The following is a 10,045-nucleotide window of genomic DNA, read 5'->3' on the forward strand; positions in this document are numbered from 1 at the left end:
TCCTATCCTTTTAAAGAAAAATATAGAGATACTTATACCAGATGCCAACATACATTATAGATGAATTTAAAAATTAAGTCTAAGCAGGCTTGGTGCCTGTTGCTCAGTGGTTAGCGCACCATCCACATACACCAGGGCTGGAGGGTTTGAACCCCGCCTGAGCCTGCCAAACAACAATGACAACTACAACAAAAAAATAGCTGGGCATTGTGGCGGTGCCTGTAGTCCTAACTACTAGGGAGGCTGAGGCAAGAGAATCACTTAAGCCCCAAGAGTTTGAGGTTGCTGGGAGCTGTGACACCACAGCTCTCTACTGAGAGTGACATAGTGAGACATTGTCTCAAAAAAAATTAAGTCTAAGCAATTAAAATGGGCAAATGCAAGGGATACTATGTGAATATTTTCTATCTCTCTGTATGGAAAATTGTTTTCTAGGTATAGCAACAATAAAATCCAAGAAAGAATACATCAATAAATTTAATCAGGTAAAATTACAGTTTGTCAAAGAAACTATTCCAATGCCCCCAAATGAGGAATATTCAATAAATATTAAAAAGATCAATGTGCTGGCTGAGTTCCCCTAGCACAGTGGTGAGGGCACCAGCCACATACACCGAGGGTGGCGTGTTCAAACCCGGCCTGGGACAGCTAAACAACAATGGCAACTGCAACAAAAAATAGCCGGGCATTGTGGTGGGCACCTCTAGTCCCAGCTACTTGGGAGGCTGAGGCAAGACAATTGCTTAAGCCCAAGAGTTGGAGGTTGCTGTGAGTTGTGACACCACTGCACTCTACCAAGGGTGACATAGTGAGACTCTGTCTCAAAAAAAAAACAAAACAGTGTTCGCAGCCGCTGCCGCGCCGTCGCTGGCCTCTAGCTCGCTGAGCTCCATCTGAAGAAGGGGGGTAAGTTAGGAGGTCTTTATACCATGGCTCGTACAAAGCAGACTGCCAGCAAATCCACTGGTGGGAAAGCACCCAGGAAGCAACAGGCTACAAAAGCCGCTCGAAAGAGTGCGCCCTCTACTGGAGAGGTGAAGAAACCTCATCGCTCCAGGCCTGGTACTGTGGCACTCCGTGAAATAAGACGTTATCAGAAGTCCCCTGAACTTCTGATTCGCAAACTTCCTTTCCAGCGTCCGGTGGGAGAAATTGCTCAGGACTTTAAGACAGATCTGCGCTTCCAGAGCGCAGCTATTGGTGCTTTGCAGGAGGCAAGTGAGGCCTATCTGGTTGGCCTTTTTGAAGACACCAACCTGTGTGCTATCCATGCCAAACGTGTAACAGTTATGCCAAAAGACATCCAGCTAGCACGCCGCATACGTGGAGGATGTGCTTAAGAGTCTGCTATGATGGGAAAACATCTCATTATAAAAAAAAAAAAATTATCTTCTTCCTGTTATTGGTAGTTCTGAACATTAGATTTTTTTTCCCCCATGGGGTAAAAGATACTTAAGTATATGATAGCGACTGGAAAAATAGGGGACAGAAATAAGGTATTGGCAGTTTTCCCATTTTCATTTGTGTGTGAATTTTTAATATAAAATGCGGGGATGTGCAGCATTAAAGCGAGTCAAAATGTTTCAGTGAACAAGTTTCAGCAGTTCAACTTTATAACAATTATAAATAAACCTGTTAACTTTTTCTGGACAATGCCACCATTTGGATTTTTTTTAAACAAGTAAATTTCTTATTGACGGCAACTAAACGGTGTTTGTAGCATTTTTATCATACAGTAGATTCCATCCATCACTATACTTTTCTAACTGAATTGTCCCACATGCAAGTACATGTTTTTAATGTTGTCTGTCTTCTGTGTTGTTCCTGTAAGTTTGCTATTGAAATACATTAAACTCTAAAACAACAACAACAACAACAACAAAAAACAATGTGCTTCACAAATAAATGCTCATAAAAGATTTAAGTAAAACACTAAAACATGAATTGGAAAGAAAAGTATACAAATAATATGTACAAACAATCTAGAAAACATGAAAAACAAACTCCAAACATATCAAAAAGGTTCAACCGCACTAGCAATTAAGGAAATGAAAAAGAAAATTTAAAACATTGAAGAAAATTTAAAACATTGACCTCCAAGATGCCTTTTGGTGGGTAAGAGGGTGAAATTAAAAACAAACAAACAGCATTTAAAAGACATTGATCAGTGCTGATGAAGGTACAGTGAAATGAGCAATTTTATATACAGCAGGTAGAGTTATAAAAAGGTAAAAACTTCTTGGAAATCAATTTGTCTATAGTTCAATAGAATTAAATAGTCTAGTAATACCTTTTTCTTGGCAATTTAATTTGTAAAACCTAATCCAAAGGAAATAAACAGAAAAACAGATAAAGATTTATGCATAAATATATTTACCAAAACATTATTTAAAACAACCAAATAGCTTAAGATAACCTAAATAACAATCAATACGGAAATAAATAAATATGGCATATCCACATAACAGAACTACTAGCCATTCCACCCATATTTTGTCAGTATCTTTAATGACATGGGGAAATGCTCACAGTAATATAAAGTATACTGGAAATAGCATGCTAGGAAATGGATCTGAATTATGTAAACCATAGGTAGATATTAAAAGATAAAAGAAAACACCAAAATATCAAGGAGTTTTAGGGAGAATTAAATCAGAATATCTGAGGCTGCGTCTAGTCAAACTCCCTCAATTTACAGGGCAGGAAACTGAAAGTTAATAGCAAACACAGAGCCATGGTATTGGCCTGGGAGAGTCTGCAACTCTCCAATATTCTGGGCTGCTAAAGAAAAGCAATAGGGATGAGAGAAAAGGTCCCTGAAATGACTGGATTTCAAAAGGTATATCTCTAAAAGAACCTTTGCCAGATGTATTTTTAAAACCTATTCCTTCTCAAAGGAAGCATCAACTGAAAGAGAGCTGGCTTGGAGAAACCAGTTGTCTTAGGTTGACATGTACTTGTATATTTGTCCAGGAGACATTACTGTGGACAGAGTTATTGGCTTCTTGGCCACAATAGGTTCCATAGGAAAGATCATGTTTGCAGGGTAATGGACACTCATTTGATTAAACCATTGTACTTTGATGCTCAAATCCATCCATTCAACTTTTCTGCTTGTGCAGGCACAGACTAAAACCAAGGAATAGATTGCCATCTAGAGGCCATTCATACGACAGGAAAAATGTTCAAAACTTTTTTGTTCTTTCCATATTTGGGCAAGTCATTTCCCCTACTGACATCTCAAAGTCTTCCCTAGTAAAATGAGAATGTTGCCGTAAATCAGTGATTCCCAAATTCAGCTCCACAAAACATGCATGCCTTTAGGGGTTTGTGATTAGAGTTGATGATCAAAACAATCGTGATCTCTGAAAATATATATATGTTCACCCTTAGGGATTCTGAGCAGAGTCAAGGCCTGTATAAAATAGAAACAAAAAATACTCCACAAGTGCTTCTAAAGCACTCCCCAGATAAGGAATCGGTGGTGTAGAGGTTAATAGGTGCTCCTTTAACAAGGGTAACCAGGTTTCTTCAATTCTGGAGGCCTTTAACATTCTAATGTACCTTGCAGATCTCCAATAGGTATTTATATTATGTGCCATTCTCAAAGGGGTTTGACTATAGAACCAACACCTACTAACACCAGTGTTCCTCAGATCACAGTTAGGAATACTTTAGACTAGGAGATGTCCAAGGCCACTATGAGAATACATCCAAAGATTCTAAATGAACATTTTCTTTTGATGAATTGCTGTTCATTCTATTAAGGTATTTTCTTCCCCCCCCCTTTTTTTATTTTGAGAAAGAGTGTCACTTTGTTGCCCTTGGTAGAGTGCCATGGTGTCACAGCTCACAGCACCCCAAACTCCTGAGCTCAAGTGACTCTCTTGCCTCAGCCTCCTGAGTAGCTGGGACTACAGGTGCCTGCCGCAACACCTGGCTGTTTTTAGAGACGAGGTCTCACTCTGGCTCCTGCTGGTCTTGAACCTGTAAGCTCAGGCAATCAACCCATCTCGGCCTCCCAGAGTGCTGGGATTACAGGAATGAGCCACCATGCATGGCTTCTATTAAGGAATTTTTTTCATGGGAAAATAGCATAGACCACCTTTACAGGGGTACATTTTGAAAGTGTTTTTAGTATCTCTAATGAAAGGTATCACTGCGGCACGAAACATCACTGATATTTTCAACATTTTTGGAAGTTTGTCCTTTTCTATTAATGCTGAAGCCAAAACAGGAACGAACACTCTGAGACTGCTCAGATCGCTAGTCTACATTACAACCTCACTTCTAATCTAGGTGGTGCTAAACATGCCTTATTTATCATCACAAAGCAAAGTATCCTTGATCCCAGACTGTAGTCCAAAGCCCTGGCCCTGCATTGGAGCTTTGCACAAAATTTAAGTAATAAGCTAGAGAGATTATTTTGTTTTCCATTCTCTTGGAGGCAGATAGGAAACAACCTTTTATTTTCAATTCCTCCTAGGGTAGGAACAGGAAAGATTGGGTTTAGATTCCAAACTTTTGGAAACACATAGATGGCCCCTTTACACCTAGTTTTTGATTTGGTGTTCACCCAAGTGGACATTAGACTGGGTAAGCTCCTATCTCAACTATAGACTTTACTCCTAGATATTGGCTCCTGCCCTTTTATGAATTCCTGCTCTGAGTATTGGCTCACATCTGTACACAGACAGCAGACAGTGGTAGATTGATAGCTATGAAAGTCGCAGCATCCCATCCCTGGATGTGTGGCCCTTTGCACTGTGACTTTGCCACTCCTTCCTTCAAGAGGTAGAATCTGTTCCTCTATCCCTATGAATCTGAGCTGGCCTGTGATTTGTTTTGACTTGTAAAATGTGGTAGAGGAGACATTGGGTGCATTCTCAGCCTATTCAAGGAGGTGTTGAGGTTTTCACTCTTAGTCTCCATAAACTCATACAAGAGGCTGAGAGCCTATGTGTCCTGGAAGCTTGAAAAACATAGTTACCTCTGAGCCACACAGCACCCCAAACTACTAAGTATGAGGCAAGGCCACACGGTTCTTTTCTTCCTCTCAATGCTACCCTGGCAAATACCAGCTTGCTATGTGGCTCAGACAACCAGGATCAATGGCTCTGGCCCCTGACTCTCCAGGGTCCTGCATTACTTGCATCTGGGCAGTTTTCTAGGAGGGCAGAGAAAAGCCCCTGAAGTCCCTGTGCACACAAGCAGTCCACAAGCCACCCTCGGGGCAGCAAGGCACAGAGGCGGGTCTGCACGCTCTCTGACACTTCTGCAAGCTGTCTGTTGCCATATTCTGGATTCTCACTCCCCATCAAAGCTGTCTTGCACGTTCACGCTCACCATAACTCTGTCATCCAAGGACAGGGCTGAGAGGGAGGAGAGAGCACACGTGGTGGCTTTCCTAGACCCTGCTCTCCCTGAACTGCCCCATGGACTCACATCCCAGAGGAGGTAGTCCTGTCCACTTTGGCCCACAAGACCCCATCTGCTCTGTCTTGTGGCTGGTGTTGGTGTCACATCCCACCGAGATCTCCTGGTCCACCACCAATGTACACAGGTTTCTAGATGCTACTGTGTCATTCAGATAGCATGAAAAGGCATGTCCCAGATGAAAAGGGGCCAGGAAAGATGAATGCACCAGATGCATTAGCGGTGGGACTGGGGCTGTGTTTTCTCTCCTCAAACAATTCCTTTCTTTGCTCTTGCTGTGAATTTGTTTGGATGAAAGCTTTAAAAAATTTTTGTAAGTGTGAAAAATCATGTCCTCATCAACCATTACTTCTAGACCTAATGCCAGGGTACGATGACAAATGCAGTCCTAAACATTAGGACTGTTAATAATGTGAATAATATCAATATTAACATTATTAATACTGTTTAGGACAAATGCAGTCCTAAACATTATTAAAGTTGGAGGCGGTGTCCAAACGGTGTAGTTAAGCCGTCAGAGATAGCTCATCTCCTGACTACTCAAGGAGTCAAGGAAGAGCAGTGGAAGGAGTTGGGGGATGTATTTTGGAGGCTGGATGCCTCCTCTACTCATGACAAGTTTGCCACAATGAGAATACGTCTTGCATTTAAAGTCACATGTTTTGAGGCTTGAAGCCCCCAACCATGGGTCTGTGGGAGGAAGGAAGGAGTGTCTAGGGCTTTTGCTCCAGGACTTGTGGTGACCATTTCTGTCTGACCATCCCCATCATGAGCAGTGACTTGACTTTGGTGTCTGCTTGTGTGTGTGCGTGTGTGTGTGTGTGTGTGAGAGAGAGAGAGAGAGAGAGAGGGAGAGAGAGAGATACACAGAGACTGTACTCGAACTGGGCCTACCGCACTGGCGTCCCCTTTTGTGTGGTGAGATGGGAACAGACCTCCTGCTAGTACAAGCCCTCCTCAGCATTTGAGAGTTGCCCACCCAGAGAGAACAGTGGAGGAGTTGAGTGTGCCTTTTCCAAGATGTAGGACATCACCATTCAGCAAATGTCCTGTCAGCTTCCCTTTAACCTACCCGACCCCAGCTGACCAAGGAAGAAACAGTAGCTAATGAGCAGAAAGGAGAAAACTGTTGACTTACCGGTAGCCAATGAGCGTGCCCCCGGCCATCTATCACATGCTACCTTGTTTCCTTCTTCTGTGATAGTCTCCCCACTCCCTAACTACTTGTTAGCAGGTTACTCTGTGTGTGTGTGTGTGTGTGTTTGTTTTAAGAGACAGAGTTTTATTTTGTCACCCTTGGTAGAGTGCTGTGACATCACAGCTCACAGCAACCTCCAGCTCTTGGGCTTAGGTGATTATCTTGCCTCAGCCTCCTGAGTAGCTGGGACTACAGGCACCTGCACAACTCCCAGCTATTTTTTTTTGTTGCAGTTTGGCCAGGACCAGGTTTGAACCCACCATCCTCTGTATATGGGGCCAGCACCCTACTCACTGAGCCACAGGCGCCACCCAGGTTACTCTGTTTTTGATACACTCTCCCCTCCCTAGAACAGGAGATAGAGGAGAACGGGAACAGTATCTGCTCCAACTCTTCCTGGATTCCTAGTGCTTAGCTCAGCACACAACCAGCAATCCGGGCTCAACAAATATTCCCTTTACACTTGGTTGTTGAATGGGAACAATGGAAAACAACCATGCACTGGTATTCTGGGCCTATTACAAATAAACTAATTTTACAAAACAGCCATGATACAAACTGTTGCCTGTCAAGTTGGCAAAGATATGAAAAGCTAAAAACAGTGTCACAAATGAGAGGGCCACAGCAGCCAGTGTCATTCAGATGTCATGAAGAAGGCATGTCCCATGCACTGGATGTATTAACGAGGTGGGATTGGGGGAATCTCTCCTCATACAATGACATTCATTGCTCTTGCTGTGAAGTTGCACTGCTGGTGGGAGTATAAATTGGTCCAACCAAAGGGGTAAACTGCTTGGTGCTATCTACTAAAGCTAAATTGTACTTCCAAGTTTGTTACCCAACAGAAATACGTACATGTTCAACAAAAGGGATACAGAGAGTGCCAAAAAAAGTACACACATCTTAAGATAGGAACAATATGTACTAAAATTGTAACATTCAGTATATGCTGATAACAAAAAATGAATACAAGCCACACATTGCTACCATAATTCAATTCAACTTTGAAAAGAAATACATAGATGACATCACTTAAAATGTGTATACATTTCTTGGCACACTTGGTATAAAATACATGACCATCATAGCATTAGACAGACTAGTTGAGAGGCTATTTGAATAATCCAGGAAAACTGTAAAAGTGGTATGGACAAAAGTCATAATGTGCTCTTAACCAATCAAGTATAAAAGGAGTATTTGTTCAGCATGGATTACTTGTCATGTGCGGTCATGTGCAAGGAAGTGGTCTGATTCTGGTTGTATTTTTTTTTTTTTTGAGACACAGTCTCACTATGTTGCCCTCGGTAGAGGGTCATGGGGTCACAGCTCACAGCAACCTCAAACTCTTGGGCTTAAGCAATTCTCTTGCCTCAGCCTCCCAAGTAGCTGGGACTACAGGCACCCGCCACAATGCCTGGCTATTTCTTTTGTTGTAGTTGTCATTGTTGTTTAGCAGGCCCAGGCCAGGTTTGAACCCGCCAGCCCCAGTGTATGTGGCCGGCGCCCTAACCACAGAGCTATGGGTGCCCAGCCAAGATTCTGGTTCTATGTCGAAGGTAGAGCTGAGGGCTTTCTGATGAAGTTAGTGAGGGTCATGAAAGAAACAGGATTCGGCTCAGCGCCTGTGGCTCAAGCGGCTAAGGCGCCAGCCACATACACCTAAGGTGGCGGGTTCGAGTCCCCAGCCCAGGCCCGCCAAACAACAATGATGGCTGCAACCAAAAAATGGCCAGGCGTTGTGGCGGGCGCCTGTGGGACCAGCTACTTGGGAGGCTGAGGCAGGAGACTCGCTTGAGCCCAGGAATTGGAGGTTGCTGTGAGCGTGATGCCATAGCACTCTACCCAGGGGGACAGCTTGAGGCTCTGTCTCAAAAAAAAAAAGAGAAAGAAACAGGATTCAAGGATGATAGTAATGTAAGGAAAGAGTTGTTGTATACCAGGATGGGAAGACAGAGGAAGAGCAGATTTAGAAGATTAAAAAAACCAAAGTCTTAGTAAATAAATCCTTCACGATTAGTTAATCATTTTATTTATTTAATAAAACAGGGCTGGGTGCGCTGGCTCTCACTTTTAATCCCACCACTTTGGGAAGCCAAGGAGAATCTCTTGAGGCCAAGAGTGCAAAACTAGTCAAATCTAGTCTGGGCAACATAGCAACACCCCCTCTGTAAAAAAAAAAAAAAAAAAAAAGAAGAAGAAGAAGAAAGGATGGAAAGAAGGAAGAAAAAAAGAAACAGCTGAGTGGGTGGTAAACACCTGTAGTCCCAGCTACTTGGGAAGCTGAGGTGGGATTGCTGGAGCCCAGGAATGCAAGGTTGTGGTGGGTCATGACAGTGCCATTGCACCCTAGTCTGGGTTACAGACCAAGTCCTCATCTCTTAAAAAAAAGAATAGTGGGTGGCACCTGTGGATTAGTGAGTAGGGCGCTGGCCCCATATACTGAGGGGTTCAAACCCAGCCCCGGCCAAACTGCAACAAAATAAAAGACTAACAATAAATGCCTTGCGGTGCCTGTAGCTCAGTTGGTAGGGCGCAGGCCACATACACCAAGGCTGGTGGGTTTGAACCCGGCCTGGGCCAGCTAAAACAATGATGCCAACTGCAATAACAACAATAAAGTTAGGTGGGCACTGTGGCGGGCGCCTATAGTCCCAGCTACTTGGGAGGTTGAGGCAAGAGAATCGCTTAAGCCCGATAGTTTGAGAGCTGTGAGCTGTGAGCTGTGAGCATTGGCACCCTACCCAGGAAGACAGCTTGAGACTCTGTCTCAAAAAAAAAAAAAAAAACCCTCTGGAAAAATCATACCCCTTGACCTGAAATAGAAGACCCAAATGGGGACACAGGAACATTTTTCTTTGCCTCCTTTCTCTGACACAGTCCCTATGGGGACAATGTTCTTAGGCTTCTCCTGCTGTATAGAGTCAACTCAGTGAAAGTTCTGAGCCCAGCAATAGTATACAGAAACCGGGAAACAGAGGGAATGTTCTCTGAAGGAGGAACAGGTCCATTTGACATAAATTTCCACAAATGCTCCCAACTCTAAGTGGAATAAATTGCTGTTTCTTCCTCTGCTCATTGTGTCTTTGCAACCATAAGAAAAAATTAAAGTTGTTCTCTCTGGATGAGAGACATTACTGTACAGTTCACTGGTTATTTTCCTCTTTGTGCCATTGTGAATTGAAAAGTTCTTTGCAGTAAGAAAGAGAACAGTTTCATAATCAGAAAGACCACAGTTGTTTTCTTTTTCTTTCTTTTTTTTTTTTTTTGAGACAGAGCCTCAAGCTGTCACCCGGGTAGAGTGCTGTGGCATCACAGCCCACAGCAACCTCCAACTTCTGGGCTCTAGCAAGTCTCCTGCCTCAGCCTCCCAAGTAGCTGGGACCACAGGCGCCCGCCACAGTGCCCGGCTAT

The 10,045-nt window shown here is 43.3% G+C and overlaps 1 protein-coding gene across 1 annotated transcript; it reads left to right on the forward strand.

Moving 5' to 3' along the window:
- The first annotated feature begins 929 nt into the window (after positions 1-929).
- Positions 930-1,340, forward strand: LOC100961982 (histone H3.3-like). The gene has a single exon (XM_012809619.1). It carries the CDS (start codon positions 930-932, stop codon positions 1,338-1,340), a length of 411 nt encoding a protein of 136 aa, XP_012665073.1.
- Positions 1,341-10,045: the final 8,705 nt, after the last annotated feature.

This window comes from Otolemur garnettii, unplaced genomic scaffold (genome assembly GCF_000181295.1).
Source record: "Otolemur garnettii isolate 467f Iridium unplaced genomic scaffold, OtoGar3 scaffold00109, whole genome shotgun sequence".
NCBI lineage: Eukaryota > Metazoa > Chordata > Mammalia > Primates > Galagidae > Otolemur > Otolemur garnettii.

Excerpts from the sequence above, each read along its gene's own strand:
- LOC100961982 (XM_012809619.1), top strand. The coding sequence starts at position 930 with ATGGCTCGTACAAAGCAGACTGCCAGCAAATCCACTGGTGGGAAAGCA.